The sequence below is a fragment of the Ictalurus punctatus genome, chromosome 28 (assembly GCF_001660625.3).
Source record: "Ictalurus punctatus breed USDA103 chromosome 28, Coco_2.0, whole genome shotgun sequence".
In the NCBI taxonomy this organism is placed as follows: domain Eukaryota; kingdom Metazoa; phylum Chordata; class Actinopteri; order Siluriformes; family Ictaluridae; genus Ictalurus; species Ictalurus punctatus.
This window is the reverse complement of record NC_030443.2, coordinates 1,761,455-1,782,398: the sequence shown is the minus strand read 5'-3', so window position 1 is coordinate 1,782,398 and position 20,944 is coordinate 1,761,455. Positions and strand designations below refer to the sequence as shown.

The following is a 20,944-nucleotide window of genomic DNA, read 5'->3' as shown; positions in this document are numbered from 1 at the left end:
TCAAGGAGAAAATGATTAATCATCCCAGCCAAACCTAGAAGCCATTACTGTGATACTGAGCTATTCAGTAAGGAATAATGCTATAGTTAAACCGTTAGCTGGAAATTTTGTGTCGGAGAATGACACATCATGAAGTGACAGGGTCAACAAGCTAAGTCAGCAAACTTGGATACTGGTTTAACGACAGAATTGTTTACATGACCTTTGCTAGTGAATCTTCCTATTCATAGAATTACACACAAAAAAATACAAAGATTAGCTTTCATGTCTAGCTAGCGTCAAACTGCTACAATACTAGTAGAGATGTCACACGATAAAATCTCTCACTGGCTGATTACATTTTTATGTAAGCTCTCCCCGTATTATGTAACAGACATGTCTCCCAACTCTACTAGAACACAACCCACTGTTTAGCTGTGGCAACCCTGTAGCGAACTAGTGATCAGAAAGTACTACCAAACATTTGTGATCATAGCTAAGTAGCTAGGACATTGGAGAGTTTTATTAACTAGCAAAAGAACTTAACTAGCCAACAATTCCCAGCAAATGTAGCATAACAACCTAGCTAGGTTTCATAGACTAACAAGTTAATGCTAGCAACTGGTGAAATGTAAGCAAAACATGCTAATGGACAGAAAGAAAAAAAAATGAGCCCATTTTCGGTGCCAGCTGATTTCTGGATCACGCTGATGGATGACGTAAACAGAACATGGTCATTTTCTTTAATCACTTATCATTAGAGGATCCTCAGCATATAATATGACACGGAGGACATACATTTATCCGTCTGTTATAGATTTTATTGGGATCATCTCTAATGTATGACAAGTAATCATCTTAAAGGACTGCTGAAATCACAGGCTTAAAAAGAGAGTGAAACAAGACTGAGCAAGACAGAGGAAGAGAGAGAGAGTGAGAGAGAGAGTTAATAAAAAAGACCAGATGTTGAAAAGTTCCTCCTCGACGTTCCTGCCTCGAAGGTGCCGATGGTTTGAGATCCATAATGACAGGAAGCCTGGAACCCGGCTTCTGGGAATTCTTCCGCAGCCGTCGGAGGCGTCCCAATTTCCCGTCTTCCATCAGGTTTCACTGATTGGAGTATCTGATGAATCCATTACCCACAGTGCTCCCCATCGGAACAACAGGCCGCTGGAGGAAGAGTGTACAAGATGGTGGGACTTGATGTTTAAGAACCATGGGCCAGGGCCAACTTAAAGAATATATGTAGGAGTGTGTGCTCAGTATCACCCTGTACGCAAATCTTTAGCATATATATATATATATATATATATATATATATATATATATATATATATATATATATATCTTTAATATGTATATATTATAATAATGCTAATATAATGAGAAGTACTCAACACCAGAGCTGATGAAGAACCACCCATGAGCAATATCGCACAGGGCTGATGAATACTTAATGAAAAATAAAGCCGAATGCATCATCTCGATGTGCCGATATCTGTGCTTACACACTGTGGGTTTGTGTTTGTGCATACCAAGTACTGTGTGTGGATGTGTGTGTGTGTGTGTGTGTGTGTGTGTGTGTGTGTGTGTGTGTGTGTGTGTGCTATTCTAGGACAGCGCTTTGTTACAGATGAAAGCGGATTGCTGTGTGAGAGAGAGGATGTGGCCGCCTGCGCTGGTTTGTAAACTTGGCTCTGATCGGAGGATCCGTTTGGCACCTCACAGCACAACAGGAAACGCTCGTTTACCCCCTAAAACCCTTTCACTTCCCAAACCTCCTCCTACACACAAAACATAAACTAAACAAAAACTCTTTACCCCAAACACCCTGTTTACCCTAACAATGAACTTTCACCCAAAGAAACACACCATGTTCATCCTAACGTCATCTCTTTTACTCAAAATACCCATTTCATCTAAAGAATCCTACAATTTTATGAATTTAATATTTTTTTTTGGTACTCCAAACACATCGTTTCCCCGTAACAATATCCCTCTATGTCTCCATAACAACCCACAGGCCTAAAATAAAACCCCTTGCTTGGCCAGAACACCTCTTTATATATATATATATATATATATATATATATATATATATATATATATATATATATATATATATATATATATATATATAATAAATGTCCCAAACACCAAGCCAAAATAACACATTTGGTTAGAGTAAAGATCTGGATAACAAATACCATGTTTGGACAAGTGACCTTATCTATTTTCATAAACACTGTCTGTACCAAACACATCGGTTGAGCAAAATACCACATTTCCCACAATAACTATCTGGCGAAAAACCTTTCTTTCTGGCACCATTTCCCCATAATAATCCCCATAATAATCTAAATACAGTCTTTAGGTGAAATTCCCCATTTCTTCATAAAGTCCTTGATTCTGAACCACTAGTTAGGCCTAAAAACCCCATTTACTGTATCTACCACAAATGTCCAGCCCAAAGACTTTAACCATTTTCCATAATAACTGTTCAGCCGAAACACTTTGTTTGGCCTAAATACCCCATTTATCTATTATAACTGCCTTTCTTGCAATAAGCACCATTTCCTCATAATAACCATATGGTCCAAACACAGCATTTATCAACAATTCCCCTCCTCTTCATAAAAAACTTGAGCCTGAACTACTTGTTTGATCTAATTATGCGATTTATATCTGGCCAAAACAATTTGTTTGGCCTAAATACCCCCATTTATTTTAGTTTGGCCCAAACTCCCTTTCCTGGCAACACACCATATTTCTTTATAATAACACTCAAACCTTATTTAGCCAAAATACCACATCTGCTCATAGTAAACATGTGGAATAAAGACCATGTTTAAATGTTTAAAGTTACCTCAATTTTTTTTATGAATTCTGTCTGGCCCAAACACCTTGTTTCATCAAAATACCACATAACTGTTTAGCCAAAACCCTTTGGACTAAATACCCCATTTATGCATCATAACTACCTGGCCTAAAATATATTTTCTGGCAAAATACACCATTTCCCCATAATAACCATATGACCATGGTGTTTAACCAAAATTCACCATTTCTTCATTTAAAAAAAAACAAACAAAAAAACTTTAGAACTGGGACTACTTGTTTGGTGTAGACACCCCAATTATCTATCAAAACTATATGGTCAAACCATTTGGTTTGGTATAAATAACCAATTTATCTACAGTATCATAATTTCCTACCCAAAACACATAGAAAATTAAGAACACTTAAAGGCTCCTTGGATGTCCCTCTGACGGAACTCGTAAATGTCCCGTGTAGAGTGTTTCGCTATCCAAAAAGATTCTGTGTAGAACCCTTTATAGGAAACTAAGAACCCTTAATTATCCAAAGAACCCTGAATGTATCTGCCCCAAACACCTCCCCCTTATAACCACCCGAACACCCAAGAGCCGCAAAACTACACTCTGTGCAAGACTAATCTAGGATCACGTCCGTTCATATCCCAGTCAATACAGCAAGACTAATAGAGGAACCAAAATAAAGACACTCCCATACTTGTTTGCTTCGATACCCAGTCAATGGGTTTTTATTTCCACTGAAATTCTTTAACGTTAGAATAATTCCCATTTATGTTTCACATCACTTCAGTTCATATCTTTCAATTGATTTCACAAGAATTTCACAAAGAAAACCGCACAAATAATTGAATAGATACAGTTCAAGACCAGCTATTTAGAAGGACGCGCATAACTAATATGATTAAGTACGGTCGAAATGGAAAATATTACTTTAATAATAAACTCTTTCTTTTTGGACTATTGATTATTGTCATTGTTTATAAAAAAAATAGGCCTTAATGCACTTAATTCTTTCATCTCAGTTTGTACTATAAACATTTGTTCTTTAAGATTCGTTGCGATGGATAAGCCGTATTTCTGATTTATGAGTTGTTGCAGCGTTAATCGCAATGAGATTAAAACGATGACTGAAATGTGAAAGATAGACAATAGTTGAACCTCCTACACTCATAGAACCTAACCAAGCCTAGCCTAGACAGCTCTAAGGCCTCTTTTACTAACCACACTTGCTCTCAAGAACAGTATTACTACATCCTGTTTACTCTGATTTCTCACTCATGAAGCTATCACCTTCCGTATCAGCAATTCTTATACCATCCTTATCCAGTAAAGCAGAAGAAGATCCAGTCAGACCGAATTACTTCTGCTCCAATCTGACTGGTCGCTAAGGTTCTTCACATTCACTCCAGGCTACAGTAATGTACAATTTGAATATCCCATCGTAAAAGTGCGCACACATTAGCATCCAAAGCTAAATGACAACAATGTCACCGGTCGCCTGAGTTTTATGTGTTAAATCTTCAGAAATATAAGAATAAGAACATGAAGACCTAGGACACTGTTACCACGGTTTATTCTCTCAGACTGTGCAACTCGCACGTCATTTAAACATCCAGTTCACAAAAGGTTTCCGCCAAGACTCCAAAAATGATTGTTGACAGCAAAATAGGGTCTAAAGCCGGCTTTACGCCATCGCCGAACGACCAGTTGAGAGAGATAAGCACGTGACGACTCAAAAAAATTCGATTTTTGAACCAGTTCACACGGAAATCCTTTGACACATCCTATCTCTGAGAAGGATTAAGCGTTTCTCTTGTTGACGTTTTTAGAGGTTATATCTAAGCACACGAGCGTAAGTTCGATTTAAAAAACGTGACAGGTCCCTGTGTCTTTACTCACGAGCGCACTCCATTGTTTTTTGAGTGAACTGGAATTGGGCTGTTTCCACCGGAGGAACCATTAGCTGTGTCAGACGGACGGACTGATGACTCGGCGGTCATTAAGTCTACTTCCTGTTAGCTGTGTGAATAATGGAGAGTACTTCCTGTTTGAATCCTCATGCCGCAAAGAAACTTGAGGGTCACATTTTTTTTTTTGCAATTTCTTCCTGCGCTTGTCTTGTGGAACGCACGGATTCGACCAATCCGGGTCGATCTGCGTCTCGTGTAGACGTCGTGTTTTTAACATGTTCGGTTGCTCCGTTCGGAAATTAGCGCATTATTAGCGACCAAAAAAAGAAAAAGTTTTCAGATTTCAGTGTGATATTTTTTTTTTTTGCCTTTTAACTTTTAGCACGCTGCCTGTACACTACATTTCTGTATTTCTCGCTAGTTTATTGGCGTACCTGAGGATGGATCCTGAAATGCTTTTTAAAAAAAATTTCTGCTAAACAGGATAACTGAGGCTAACTAGCAGGTTAACGCCTTATGTTAAAGTTTTACATTAGTTACTAATATATAACTAGGGAATGACTTTTGGCAATCTACAAACACAAATCTGATTTTTAGCTAGCTATGAAACTTACATTTGGAGTGTTGATACGGTTTGGTCTGCCTCGTAGGTTGAAACTTTTTAAAGAAGTTCAGTGAACAGAATTATGGGATCGGAATGCGTTTGGAAATGATTTGGTTACTGGTTGAGCTAGTCATTATGTTTTTTTTTTCTAGGCTAATATCTGACTTGCCGACTTGCCGACTGTCGTCTTGTGTCACTGGTTATGATCTACTGTCTTGACTGGTTAGTGAGATGTTATTGGTTGTCTTGTGTGACGTGTTCATTAGCATCATCTGCTCTCCGACTCGCGCTCCTTATGAGGCGCCTCCTGCGAGGTCGGACGCTCGACACCCACGATGACACTCTCAGTCCAAAACGGATCAGAACCAGTCCCAGGCAGGGCATGTCCGTCGCCACGGTGATCTCAGAGAACAAGGCACGGTCTCTGGAAACATGGGTGGGGTTGTCGCTGGTCTCGAAGTCCCGGACGACGGCGAGAATCTCCTGACGTTCCGCCTGCTGGACCATCCCTCTGACATTCAGTACAGCCGAGACATGCTTCCTCCTGAGACAATGAAAAAAGAATACAGATAATTTGTCTTTATCTTTATCTCACGCCATCAATTCCTCGAAGGAGGCGTGTGCATGTGCAAGTCAGTCAGCATGAAGGAGGCGTGGCTGACGGTCAGCTTGTAGTATCAACATCTTAGAAGTACTGATTCTGTATTGATACTGAGGACTGAGCTGATCCGAGATCAGTGTTATCACCCTTAGATGCTCACTGGAGTTGAACTGACAGAGACGGTCAACAACAGGAAGTGGTGATCATATGCAGGGGCACAGGAATGACTTTGATCTGTTTACACAGAACTGTCAAGTTTGTGTGTGTGTGTGTGTGTGTGTGTGTGTGTGTGTGTGTGTGTGTGTGTGTTGGTGTGTGTGTGTGTGGGTGTGTGGGTGTGTCTGTATAGACCCAGTGTCTTCACTGGAATGTTTTAGCATGTATGTGTGTGTGTGTGTGTGTATCTTTTTTGAGTGATGGCACCGGCGAGTCTCCTGCGACCTGGCAAATACAGGAAGTAGTCCACAGCGACTTCCTGTTGGCTGAGCCGGGTCGTGCGTCAGCGAGCAGGAGCACTGCCAGCCAATGATAACTCGCGCGCACACACACACACATTTATACACACACATACAAGGTTTTGTTCCGTCAGAATGGCCTGTTAGAAAGATTTACGGTGCATGTCAATCAAAGTGTCCCCGCGACCCTGTACGCCAAATAACAGTATCACGGAAACGTGAATATCTCTCTCTCTCTCTCTCTCTCTCTCTCATTCATTGATTCATGTTATTTTCCATTTTTAATCAATTTAAATCGAATTTTCCAAATTTGACTCACTTAATCTTCAGAATACATAAGCCTGACATCAGACGTACGTCTTTTAGCATTTTTAATGTGAGTATTGCATAAAAATAGCTCATGATCTGCTGTGATGACGATTTATTGCACGTTTTCCTGGAGTCTTATATTTTGCTCACTCTCTCCTGTCTCAGGTCTAATGCTATTTTATAGACTTACAGGAAGCATTTATTTCTTTCTTGTTTCTTTTGTTTTTGTTTTTTACAGGTGTTCAGTCTCATTTTGACCAAAACATGAAAGCACACATTGGATTTAAGTCGCTCGAGTGCCCCGTCTTTTCCTGCCGCGCCGAGTCTCTGCGCTATTCGCAGGGAAGCTGGCACCGAGGCACCACACAAACCTCCGTCTCCATGGGGACTATTTTCGGCGAAACATTCTTAAGAGTTCAGGAAGGTGAAGGGTGTTGTGAAAAATAGCTGTTCTGCAGAGACAGGAAGAGGCCGGGGTCGAGAGGGTCACTTATTCCTGAGCGAAGTGCGTCTGTGACGGACAGAGTTCAGATCCGCTCGCTTCCGTCCGCCAGCTCTGCACTTATAATAATGATGAAACGCTCAGGGTGTTGAAGGTCCGAAGAGATAATGCTGAGTAACGGGCCGTGTTTCTGCTGCACCTTGCAGAGAAACATCCGGTTCTGTGTGTGTGTGTGTGTCTGTGAGAGAGTATTTCATACCGAATATCTGGGAACTCCTTCACCAGCACTCCCACCTCCATCTGAATAGAGGGTGTGTCCTCCAGGAGGATGATGTCAGCCACGTGACCAATCACATTATCCAGCCAGGAACAGGTAGACTCCTGAGAGAGAGAGAGAGAGAGAGAGAGAGAGCTGTATCTTGTATGTTAGGAGATTGGGGTTCTGCGTTCCCCTACAGAGCTCCTCCGTGTCCGATTCTGACCCCTTTAAGCTCCCCAGAGGAGTTTCACATAAGCATGAGCTATAAATATCCTCCGACACTCTCTCTCTCTATCTCTCTATGTATCTCTCCCACACACTAAATATCCTCTGTGGAAGTAAAAGCCTGTTTGGGCATTTCCACGGAAACAGCCCTAGCAACAGAAAGCTTACAAAGACAGCCAGCAGGAAGTGCCCGAGCGGCCCACTTCCTGTTTTCTGTTAAGATGATGGACGGGTGATTTAAGTGAAGCACCGGACAGATAAGAATGGCGCTGCTCATGCACATAGGAAAAAAATAACAATTTAGCGTCCATGCTGAGGTTCTTCTTAAATTAATGTTTTATTGTACAACAGGGTCAAGGGAACACAATGATCTGTATATTTATATGTATTTGTGTGTGTGTGTGTGTGTGTGTGTGTGTGTGTGTGTGTGTGTGTGTGTGTGTGTGTGTACCAGGTCTTTAAAAAGTGCTTTAAGCTGTCTGGCCTCGTCCTGCAGCCGGAATGCGAGTCTCTTCCTCATTTTGAGTGACGTGCAGATGACCCGCCCCCTCATGATGGCACGCACATATTCCACCATGAGCCGCCTGTGCACCTCGTTCACCAGAGTCTGCCGATCAATCAGTTACGAGTCAATGAATCATAAAGTCAACGGATCAACGATTCAAGAAGTCAATTATGCAATGAGTCAATACGTCAACGAGTCAACAGGTCAACAAGTCCATGAGTCAATAGGTCAATAAGTCAACAAGATAATAAGTCAACAAGTCAATGAGTCAATACGTCAACGTCAATAAGTCAATGATTCAACAAGTCAATAAATCAATCAGTCAATAAATCAATGAGTCGATACGTCAATAAGTCAATGATTCAATAAGTCAATGAGTCAATAGGGCAGTGAGTCAATGACACAAAAAGTCACTAAACAAGTCAGTAATTCAATAAGTCAATGAATCAATTCATCATGAGTCTGTTTGATTTGAGTAACTGAATCAATGAATCAATCAAACAGATACAGTACATTAGAATTTTAGTGAAATATCCAGTTTGTTGTCAGATGTTTTTTCTATACATATATAATATGTATATATTACACTGAGAAAAATCTGTGTGTGTGTGTGTGTGTGTGTGTGTGGTACCTGATAGGGAGGACAGTCCATCCTGCGGAACTTTTTAAAGTGCTGTTTGATGGAGGCCTCGATGCTCTCATACGCCTCCGTGTTGTTCAGCCATTTCTTTCTGAGCAGTTTATCAAAGAAGGGCTACAGGGCAGAGAACACACACTGCTAGACAACACTCACAAGGGCATGCACAAAATCATATTCACGTGTGTGTGTGTGTGTCTATATCTTACCCTAATGCTTTCGAACAGTCTTTCGGTGAGAACCCGTACAGACTGGTTGATGATGCGGTCGAGTGACGAGTGCGCTCTGTGGGAGGAGTCTTCACTGCCGAGGGGGTCACACTGCCGACAGCGCTCCACAAAGCTCCTACACACACACACACACACACACACACACACACACACACACACAAGTCACAGATTACACTACATTTGAAATTACTTGCAGTGACGGTGTGTGTGTGTGTGTGTGTGTGTGTGTGTGTGTGTGTTTGGTTTAGTTTATAGATAACAGAGGTGTGTAATCAGGAGAGCTCCTGAACTGACCTGAAGGGAGGGACGCAGTTGGCCAGCGCGATAGTGCGGGACACGTAACCATCAGCTCGATCGCCGAACTCTGCCTGAGTCTCGTGAAACATCTCTACCTTTCTCTGGAAACTAAACACACACAGAGATGATCGTCAAAAATAAGACACACTATAACCATCATCATCATCATCATCATCATCATCATCATCATCATCATCATCATCATCATCCTCACCTGTGGAGGAAGTCGGCTAACCCTTTGAGAGTGCACCGGGCCACTCGAGCTCCCAAAGGCTGACTGACACCTGTCGATCTGTCCAGGTCCACCTTCAGCCTCTGACAACACACACACACACACACACACACACACAGAATAGATAGTCTTTATCTACGAGTGATTATGTACATTAATAATAATGTCCGATCACTCATGCTAATAGCAACGCCTGATCACTCATGGCAATAATACAGTCTGATCACTCACGGTGACAGCAATGTCCCATCATTCATGGTAATAATAATGTCCGATCACTCAGGGCAATAATAAAGTCTGATCACTCACAGTGATAACAGTGTCCCATCATTGACTGTAATAACAATGTCCGATCGCTCATGCTAATAGCAATGTCTGATTACTCACGGTAGTAATAATGTCCAAACACTCATGCAAATAATAAAGTCTAATCACTCACTGCAATAATAATATCTGATCATAAGAATATAAAGAATATAAACACTAACAAATGGGCAAATTTCACACACACTAATGAAACCGTCTGCATAAAAACGTTTAGCTAGACACTCACACATTCACACACGTATATGTGTTTGTGTTACCTGTATGATTGATCGTGCGAGGCCAGACTGGTACTCTTCAATGTGTAACGTCTGAGTCCATCGCTTCTCCTCATCCTCCAGAACCTGAGAGAGCTCCATAGTTACCTTATCCTACACACACAGACACACACACACACACACACACAGTAATTTACTGTAATTAATTACAATCTCTACATAATTGCTATAAAGCTCCCAGCTGTTAATGTTAACCTCGTAATGCACCATGGAGACTGTAATTACATATTAGCAGGAGCTTTAGCACTGATGTTTCCTCTCATTAACTTAAACTACTTATCACACTGTCCATGGTACTGAACTGAAATTCCACTTCTACTTTGGATTTGTGTCTATATACAGTGGGTTAGTGTGTGTATACTGAATGGGTCTTGCTGTGTGTGGGTATGTGTGTGTGTGTGTGTGTATACCCAGATGGTGTCAAGACACTCTTGTTCCAGTCTGTCCATGACCTCGGCAGGAAGCAGTGGCTCGAGAGCTCCACAGTCTACAGACCCCATAGCACCCACCGTGCCCAGCACGTCCCTGCAACACACCCCTACAGTCAGCCGGAATGGTACAGACCAGGATTGACAAGGTGTGTAAATGTGTAGGTGTGCATACACTCTGGTTATATAGTACTCAGTGTAAACATAGGAAACCTGATTGTGTGTAATATTTGAAATGTCATGACATTTTCTATCTCCACTAAAAGACCCAAACCCAAAGACCCAGGGCTTATTTCCAGACCAGAAAAATGTAAACATAAGTCTGAAATGAAGGAAGTAGGCTCATCCACTGCAAATTAATATTGCAAGCCTTTTTAAAAAAACATGCAAACACTTTAGTCATAGACTAAAGATCTGTAATATGTTGTTAGCGATCGATTCACAGAGAAATGGTAGGTGAAGGTCTACCTGTTGTAGATGTTGTAGACCCAGTCGAGCAGTGAGTAGATATCAGTGATCTGCACTTGCCCCGCAGTGATGGTTCGGAGACGTTTGGCCACGCCTCTGTGGTAGCTCTGCATGTACACCTGAAACACAGAGAACTCCTTTGGATACACTCCTACCACGTTCCTCCTCACCGCGTCCATATCTTCCACCACTCGGCCTCTTAGCCGATCCAGGAACGTGCCCATCTGTCCTGCTGTGATACCCCCAGGCTGTGGCAGTGACCAATCAGCAGCCTCTCCTACTGCCTCCGCCCACTTTTGCCTCATCCTCCGGGGACGCTTGCTGGAACGGACTCCCTCAAACAGGTTGGACTGGGCCTCCTGGCACTGGTCAGAGTGCGCCCTCTCGTGCAGGTCGGGCTGGGCCCCATCACGGCGCTCGGATTGAGCCTCCTGGCGCAGGGCCCAGATGCGGTCGGCATGCTCCTCCTGCTGGATCACAAGCACGACTAGGCCAAGCTGGGGGCCGGCACATGGTTGCCGTAGGGACTCGCGCACCACATCCCACATCTCTCTCTGCAGTGCCTCATAGAGCAACTCGACATCTTTAACTTTCCTCAAACTCGCGTCCCAGGCGCTTGGAGTCTCGTCATCACACTGGCCCGCCAGGGAGAGCCATAGAGGGGAGGACGGAGCGGGAGGGGTTGTAGAAATGGTTGTGGGGGTGGTGGGCGGGGTTTGAAAAAGTGTGGGGTCGAGTTCGCACTCTCTCTCCAACTCTTGGATGTGGGTGTCGGCCAGCAGGAGGTCTCGCTGATTCACCAGCTGCAGGATTTCGAGGACTGAACAAAGAAGAGAAATGATTTTAGAAATTTCTATAAAACTTTTTTTTTTTTTTATATCAAAACGACCTGTGAAAAGTGTATAACATACAGTTGGGTCTATATATTTCTCAGAACTGTTGACGGTGGGCATATTATTGAGTGGGATGTCCATATATGATCTCAAACTCATGCCCTTCAACCATTTCTCCAACCAGAAATCATGGGTGGATAAAACAGTATGAATCGCGGTGAATGCGCGTATGGCCGAATACAATGCAGGGCTGATGTCGGGGAATATGAGCAAGTACAATGCGGCATTGGAGGGTTCTGAAGCGTGTGAACATCAGGAAAGCGGTCGGCCCTGACTGAGATCCTGTGCTGATCAGCTAGCTGGGTTGTTCAACTCCATCTTCAACGAGTCTCTTGTTGTTATTCCTGTGCCAAAGAACAATACGTCCTCTACCCTAAATAACTATTGTCCTGTAGTCCTCACATCACTTGACATGAATGTTTTTGAGAGGCTTATCAAAAACTCCATCTGCTCCTCCATCCCTGTCGCCATCGACCCACTCCAGTTCGCCTACCGCCCCAACAGGTCTACCAAGGAGGCCATCTCTCACATCATACACACCCCCCTCATCTACACCAACAGCAACAATGTGAGGCTGCTGTTTATAGATTATAGTTCAACTTTCAATACTATAGTCCACACATGCTGGCCTCCAAGCTCAGGGACCTCGGACTTGATGCCCTGTCGCTGACGGGGTCCTGGACTTTCTCACAGGCAGACCCCAGGTAGTCAGAGTGGGCCAGTTTACCTCCAACACCATCACCCTGTGCACTCTGCACTGGTTAAAACCTAGCAGTGAGGAGTATGAAAATTGAATAGTGTGATTTTAAAATTGTGTCCGGCGTGTGAGAAATACATTATGTACTGTGTGAAAGTGTGTTGTTTTGTCATTAAGGGTGTTCTCGCAATTAGAACACTCTGAGTGTTGACGCAGCTTCTGGCGAGAGTCTTATCTGGATGTGCAACTCCGCAGCGCAGTGAACGTACGTCGTTTCCTGGTTTTCGCGAGTTGATTGCCAATGACTCAGAAGGACCTTAAGACCTCGAGCTACTTATTAGGAGCAAAGCATTGTGGGTGAGGCGATGAAGTCTCCAGCTGTAGACGGAACAGACTTCCGGCTTGTTAGCGATCCAAGCACACATCGATGGGCTGCCAATAAAGAGATCAGGGTTCACAGGTGTACAAACTTCTGCTCTTGCAATTCGGTTCCGTTTAAGCATTCCGGTCAACGCTCTTTCTGTCTCACTCGGACAAGGAAGAAAAGAAGGCGTCAGTCGGGTCAGGACCTTGCGCTTGTTCATTCTGATGTGCTGACTACAGAACAGTGAGGTAAACATGCTGAGGAAAGATGGGGGTCAGGTCAGATGCATGTTCTCGCTCCTGGCCTTCTGTCTCTCTCTCTCAGTTTCCCACTCTCAATATCCTTGTTTGTTTTCTTGCCTGAAGTCATTATTCAGAATCCGTTCATAAATTACACGTTGTGCACGCTAACCCCATTGTAGTCGAGCACGTACAATCCTTCTGAAGGTTCTCACCTGAGAGCGGCTCTCGACGTTTGATGGGCGTCTCTTCCTCGGGGCTCTCCCGCTCTGCCTCCTGGGAGTCGCGGCTGGTGAGAGAGTCTCCACGGAGTTTGCTCAGGCTTCGCAGGAACGAGGGCCGACGGTCAGCATCCTCGTCATCCTCACCATTCTCTTCCCCCTCAGGTAGACTCTTCCTCCGCTCGCTCTTCTTCCTCCGCCCGGCCAGCCTGGACAGAGGGAACAGACGGAGGGACAGATGAGGTGAAGACAACAGTATAACAAGTACGACAAGCACAACAGCATAATTGTGAGACGTTGCGTTATCTTCGTACAGATTTTCCAAGACAATGACGTTAAATGTGATAGAACTCTCCAGTGCCAGGGTTCAGTTCTCTATGGGAAAGTGGAATTGTTTGGCCAAAGATCACACTTACATACACAATGTTCCCCTTTCCCCTAAATGTACACGAGCAGCCAAGGCATATTTGGTGTCCTGAGTGTGTTTCTTTTGTTATGTACTGGAGCAATAAGTAATGAAAGTGTGACTCACCCCAAATCCTTAATTTTTGCCTCAAACCCTTCAATTTCTTCACCGTGTAGTAAAACGTTGTAACATTATAAAGACCGCCATCTTGGACATCTTGGACTTAGTTATCATTCCACCCTCCTAACTCACGCCCCCCTCCCTTTCAGAAGGCATGATAATAGAATTGCACTTTGAACTTTAAACTTAAAGATGCAGTTTGTAAATTTTTTTTTTTTTTGCATTGGATCTTGACCTCTAACATATCATATCATTGAACAGAGACCTTACAAAAACGGTGATGTGCAACATCTGATTTTTTAATTATTTTTTTTAATGTAAGCTTCCGTTTAAAATTTTCAGGGCCAGAAAGGAGCTCAGCCACCTTAGCGAAAAAACAGCTGCTGGCCGCTTCCTTGTTTTGCGTAAAACCAACTCACTAGGAATATACTGTTTAAGCAACGCGGGTGGGGCCGGTCGCGTGTTTTTATTGTAATTGCAATTCACCTCGCAGGTAACAGAGGGCACTAAACATTACAAACTGCTGCTTTAATTTGGTAGAAATTTGCTATTTTGTCAAATCCTTCACTGGGGTTGATTCATGTACGTTTAATTCGAGCCTGATCGGACACATTCGTTAGTTTGAAGAAAGAATCGCCGTATAAACACTGCTATTAAAGAAGGAGGAAGGAGCGTTGAAAGAGTAAAAATGGAGCCACATTCTTTCTCATTACATCAGCACTCCTAAACATAGCCCTCTCTCCATTTACACAGATCTATAACTTTATAGTTAAATATTTCATCTGCTCTCTCCAGGAGTGTTTCCCGAGGCGTGTGTTCTTTAGCCAGTTTCCTGAATAACTCCATAAGAATTAATTAAGCAGCGGTAGGGGTGAACGGACATGACCTGAGCGTTTCATTGTGTCCCTCCTGCGAAACGGTTTTCTGTGTATTATAAATAAACAAACGGATGTGTGTTTGTGTGTTTACGATGGGAGAGAGACACAGCCCACCGCACCAGGGGAAACAATGTACCTGGTATTAATAGAGACAATCTTTCCACACAGACCTACCACACACACAATCAGCGCTAATTATAAAAAAAAGCCATGTTACTGACAGTGTGGCGCTAATGAGGGCGCTGTCTTAAGACAGCGTGAAAAATGAAATGTACATTATTGAGCGATTCCACCTGGTCAGGCAGGTGGTTGATCAGCCATGACACTTACGGTGTCTGAAGTTTGCTTCTTTAGTTTTCAACTAAAATACGAAGCTAACGATCTTCTTACAATCGCTTATGTGATCTCGGTTTTTTGATATATGAATAATTCACTGACCTCAGCAAGGTCATGATCTCCTCGGATGGTCTCCTATGATTCTTCTTCTTCTTCTTCTCCTTCCCGGTAGTGGGCGTGGCCGGCAGGGTGTTGCTCCACACGTTTCGTCCAGTCAGGCGCAGCCCCTTGCTCAGTTTTCCCAACGTCTTCAGCGGTGACGAGCCACATATGCGCTCCAGGGTCCCTCTCAGAGGAGAGCTACCCTTCGACCTGTCCGTGACCTTCAACCCTCCATGCAGCTCTGCATTCAGCTCATTCTCCAGTGCCTCCCCATCATGTGAAGACCTCGTCAGGCCCCGCCCTCTCTCCCATACCCCGCCTTCTTCCTCGTTCCAACCTATGTCTAGGTCCACGTCGTCGAAGGGGTTGAGGCTGGATGGTGGAAGTATGAGTTCGCCGTTGCCGGGGTTACTCTGTAGCGTTGTTTCGCTATTGCCATGGTTATTCTTGAGCATCACGTCACCGTTGCTGAGGTTACTCCGGGACCTCCCAGGGAGCTTCTTCAGGATGGGCATGTTGGTTCCGGAAGGGTTCGACACTAGGAAACAAAATGGCAGTGGGACCGTCCTGTCAACAGAGCATAATCACAGAATTTAGAAATCTAGCGTTTAAGTCAAACGCAACCTTTTGTTGTCGTTAATACCTAATCACGGGACAAGTGCATTTGATTGGAAATCATGAATCCGTGCTATGAAAATGCGAACACAAACACTTTTAATACTGTTCAAGTGGTTCAAGCCAGGACAACAATGTTTCTAGGCACCTTTAATCTACGGATTCCCAGCATTCAAGCTAGCTAACAACTCTGATAGCACATAGCTACATAGCTAAAGACCCAGGGACAGAACGAACAGTAGGACAAAATGATCAGAAACGTCAACATTTACCTCAGAAATATTAGTTATTTACGAATATAAGGCTCCGTATTGCTAAAGTTACACTCCAAGTATATTTAGCATTAACTGCTAACTAACCTTCCATAGCCATTAACACTGTCTCACGACTGTGTGTTTGAAGCGATCATAAACATGTTTGATTTATTTAAGATTAAAGTCACGAACAACACAAGGATGAAACATGGATTTCATGTGGAATCTTCCTGCAAACACGGTGAAAACATGACCATGTCTGAATGTAGCATGATAGCAGAACTAGCAGTTGCTAATTTACTGTTCGAATGTTTACCTGAACAATTTGTATATTATAAAGAGAGACTGAGCCTTGGTAAGAATAAGCAGTCGTCTGTGTGTGTGTTTGCTTTGCTTGGCTTGAGCACTTGTGTTTGTTGAATTAGTGCCGTGTTTTCACTCCGGGGTCTGGAGGTGTATCCTCTTCCAATATTTTTATCTCGAATAGGAAACTGGATTCATAAATATTGTACGCCTGAGAGGAAAGCGCTGTTTATTTCTCTGGTAATGTGTGTGTTTTAAAGACAGTTTTTATGTAAACAGCAAATGGGAAAAACTGTGTTTTGTTTGGCCCGGCTGCTGAGCAAGTTCTTCGGGTCAACCCATAAAGCTGAACAATTACAGAGGAGAACTTGTAAAGCTAGGTAATATAGAAATAGGGAACACTGTTAGCATTACGCTAACAGAGTAGAGATTAGACACGAAGGTTCGTTAATGCTACTTAGCCTGCTAGCGTGTGATTAAACTACACGAGCTAAGCTTTAAAACAAGCAGCTGGTTCAGAGCTAGCTAGCAAAGGGCGCCATAAAATAAGAACTTGAATGATGTTAGAAAATAAAGTTAATAAAATGCTACATTCATTGATTTCTTGCATTAGCAGGCTGACTAGCACAGAGAGATTCTGATGAATGCCTGGCTGTATGTTTAGCATTAGCTTTTGGCTTTAAGGTGTTTTTTTTTAAGAGAACAATTGAGGGCGAAAATCTTTCTAGTTTAGAAGTAAAAGTAAGCATTTTAATAACAAGTATTATAATTCATTTTACCCCACAATCCTGCCCAAATTTGACCACTGTTTGTATTGTTGAACCGGACTAACTAACTAGCTAGCTGGCTAGTTCACTGCTATAAAAAATAAAGTGTATTTATGTGGTTTTATGTGGGTTTGAAGATTAGCTTCCAGCTAGCTAGCTTCCTAGCTAAAGTAAAAGTTGTCGTTTAAAAAAAAAAAAAAAATGTAGCTAAATTAATCATTTTAAGCCACCACCTTCCTTGAAAATTTGAACACTGACTGACTTTGATAACTAACTAAGCTAGCTAGCGTGCTAGTTAGATGATATCACTCAAAATAAACTTCTAAATAGGGTATAAAGGTCAAAATGTAAACTGGGTGGAGTTTAAGGCGGCACATCATGGTACATTTAGACATGCTGTGTGTTAGTACATTTCCACACAAAGATGTGTTAAAAAATAACACAAAGTAACACAGAGGCGTGTTGTTCATACTTTTTCCCCTACAATTATCCTAAAATGCAATTTGTTTGCGCGCTAAAATTCTACCAGCATGCTCAGAAAATAGACAAACAGTTGCATGAAAGTCAGGTGACATTTATTAAAATCCTTCAAACTTTTGACAGATTGTAAGAATTGGAGTTGATGCATCTTCTTACAAATCTCCCTGCCATCTGGGAAGACAGGAGTCCCGCTCACTCTCATTTGAAAATCTGTAAAAGAGCAAAAAAGAGAGTGTTGGTTAGTTGTTAGCTACAAAAAATATGGATAAATGCCTATGGGCTTGAACTGAAAAATGCGTTACAGAATCCCAAATTTTCGAGCACTCCTTGCCTAAATATCACAAACTCGACCAGGCATTTTCTGCAGCGTTAACGCTAAATAGTGATGAACGCTAACTTACCGGTGGTCATTTGGTTTCCTCGCCTCAGGACTCCGACTCGATCATGATCGAAAGCTCAAAGCAGCGAACGTTCGTTTTGAGGCGAGTTCAGAGTTGGGTGATCACGTCGCCAGCGCAGTCCACGACGTGATTGGACAATAATTGAACCCGTGTTGTGTTGGTCACTCGTGTGAGGTTTTTTTTCTTTCTTTCTTTTGTTAACACATTTATTGGATAATTTAACACATTAAGGCGCTCGGTTACTGATCAGAAGGTCGGGGGGTTCAAGCCCCAGCACTGCCATGCTACCACTGTTGGGCCCTTGAGCAAGGCCCTTAACCCTCTCTGCTCCAGGGGGCGCTGTATCATGGCTGACCCTGCACTCTGACCCCAACTTCCTGACATGCTGGGGTATGCGTAGAAAAAAGAATTTCACTGTTCTGTAATGTATACATGACCAATGAAGACTCGTTATCATTATAACACAAAAAAGTGTGTAGGATATTAACACGCCCTAATGCTAACATTACACCTAGTCTTGAGCTTCCTGCTGGACTTGGATACACTTTTCCCTCCATCCGGTCCCCTAGAGCCTAAGAAATAAAACACCTATGACGTGTGTGTGCATGCGTGTCAGGACATCTGCGACAATTAAAACATGTTCTACAAATACTATATTAACACCGACACACACTCTGTAACACACACACACACACACACACACACACACACACACACACACACACATATTCCTTCGCACACCTGTTCCCTCAGGAAGGTCTCTGTGCGTGTCAGCATATGGATGATCATACATGTGTCAACAGCCACACACTCCATCACACACACTCAGACAGACACAGGGCATGGTTCTGACTGATTTATGGTCTGCGGCTCACAGAGTGTGCGGCTTCAGGAAGAGCACAGCGGGTCGGGACACATACGGAGTCATAGCCACAGAGCTTATATAACCAACACGACGTGACATAAAAGGGACAAGAGGATGGACATAACCTCATGCACATTTAACGATGCAGCGTGTGTTCGTGAGAGCAACGACAACAAAAACACAACAAGTCATGACCCAAAGTGATCTCCGTTATATATCTTATATTCCTGCTAAACTCATGCTCTCAGCACTACGCTTCTACTGGTTTATGATAAATATAAATTCACACTGTTTTGCAGTGTTGAGAATATCGACTGTATAACTATATCTATAGAGTTCTGTGCAAAAGTTTGCACCCCCCTCCTTCTCCATGTGGATTCTAGGTGCAGTATTTTCTGAGTGTTAGAGCAGATTATTACTAAACCTGAGCCGAATCATAACTGTATACTGCACGTATACCTGCGATATATTTTTTTCATTTGTTAACTTTAACAATTTTACATGTTAATAAACCACTGTCTGTTTGTTTGTTTTACACAGATCCAGGATCGGCAATGTTGACCTAACTCTTAGTTTTAACTCTATAAGAGTTCAGTTAAACCTCTAAGAGTTCAATTCAGTTGTTCTATAAGAGTAGTGGCACTGACTGAAGCTCGGGAGCACCTGGCAGTTTTCTTCGAAACGAGCGAAAGCGATTCGACCAATCAGAATCATTGTACCGGCAGATAAATTTAAGATAAGATAAGATAATATTTTATTAATCCCCAGATGTAGAAATTAGGGAAATTTCACCTAAATCCAACTTTAACAATCTGAAATATCAGCGTGCCTCAGAAACCTAGTGATCTTCTGTATTTCAGGAACATTCCGTTGTTTTTGTAAGTCGTGGTGTGGTTTCTGTTCATCCGTTAGAATTAGAAGGTATTTTGAGCTCAAGTAATTCGATTACCTTTGAGAATTTCCGGTAAATATATGCGATTCTACCCTTGTGTGTGTGTGTGTGTGTGTGTTTTTCCAATAGTTTTCCACAATATCGTCATGTTATCCATGCTGTGTTTTTGTTCTTCTCGGTTTGGAGGATGGAGAACGTTGCTCTTTACAGATTAACAAACGATCCAAAGAGTTTTCTTAAGACTAAGATTATTAAATACTCTACACAGGATCGTTCTTGAGAGTGTAACCGAGGCAAAGGTTCGACTTAAAGTGCTTCAGTGACACTGAACTATTCGTTATGGTTGAAAGTAGATGCTCGCAGTGAAACACGTTTAATGAAATACTATGGAGTTTACACACCTGCGTGGCCATTTGAGAGTTTCCACTCTGCAGCTTCGGGTATTCAAACACTTTCGTCAGTCGGAGTTCAATTATTGATGAAAAATTTGTCATCTTGTATACACACACACACACACATACACACACACATACGGTCTTACCTTCAGCTCCAGTGGACAAGCGCTTCACTGCTGTGCCATTCCCATGTGTGAGGGTCCACAGAAGCGTCGAGTGTGTGTGTGTGTGTGGGGGGGTGTGTGTGTGTGTGCGTTTCTTCTTCAGAGATGCCAGACAGGTCTGATGGAATGTCGGCCACCGGCACTTCATTTGCTACCAGATGCTGATGTGTTATCCTGAGGAAACAGAAGCACCCTCCCTAAAAAACACACACGTACATAATACACACACACACACACACACACACACACACACACACACACACACACACAAACAGCCTCGGAGAAATGAACAGCGCTGATGTGAACTTCACGTTCAATTCTGAATTTTTTTCCAGTTTTCTTTCTGTCATCTTCTCACTGAATTCTGGGTTCTGGTTGGTCAGAAGGAACTTTGCACTCATTAATAAGAGCATGTTATCGTTTCCATAGTAACAGCGTACCCAGGAACTCCCATGATGAACACTCCAAATAATCTATGGCTAGTAATAAACAGATTTGGCAAAAAAAAAATCGTTTTCTGTTGTTATTTAACAAA

The 20,944-nt window shown here is 42.7% G+C and overlaps 1 protein-coding gene across 3 annotated transcripts; it reads right to left on the bottom strand.

Moving 5' to 3' along the window:
- Positions 1-3,510: 3,510 nt before the first annotated feature.
- On the bottom strand, positions 3,511-20,654 carry exoc3l2a (exocyst complex component 3-like 2a). Of its 3 annotated transcripts, XM_017459902.3 has the most exons (14): positions 20,392-20,654; positions 17,849-17,902; positions 15,274-15,811; positions 13,426-13,640; positions 11,018-11,837; positions 10,532-10,646; positions 10,104-10,214; positions 9,502-9,602; positions 9,285-9,395; positions 8,970-9,105; positions 8,755-8,877; positions 8,070-8,225; positions 7,394-7,515; positions 3,511-5,871 (listed from the first exon to the last, which is right to left on the bottom strand). In XM_017459902.3, the coding sequence occupies exons 1-14, from the start codon at positions 20,555-20,557 to the stop codon at positions 5,562-5,564; spliced, it is 3,078 nt and encodes a 1,025-aa protein (XP_017315391.1). In that variant the 5' UTR covers positions 20,558-20,654; the 3' UTR covers positions 3,511-5,561. The 3 variants fall into 3 exon arrangements, with proteins under 3 accessions (XP_017315391.1, XP_017315392.1, XP_017315395.1); XM_017459903.3 differs by lacking the exon at positions 17,849-17,902 and having other exon boundaries at positions 20,392-20,652; XM_017459906.3 differs by lacking the exon at positions 17,849-17,902 and having other exon boundaries at positions 15,274-15,840; positions 20,392-20,530.
- Positions 20,655-20,944: the final 290 nt, after the last annotated feature.

Excerpts from the sequence above, each read along its gene's own strand:
- exoc3l2a (XM_017459902.3), bottom strand. The coding sequence starts at position 20,557 with ATGAAGTGCCGGTGGCCGACATTCCATCAGACCTGTCTGGCATCTCTG. Across the intron at positions 11,838-13,425 it reads ACGTCGAGAGCCGCTCTCAG|TCCTCGAAATCCTGCAGCTG; the intron begins GTGAGAACCTTC and ends TTCTTTGTTCAG. Across the intron at positions 7,516-8,069 it reads AAGCACTTTTTAAAGACCTG|GAGTCTACCTGTTCCTGGCT; the intron begins GTACACACACAC and ends TCTCTCTCTCAG.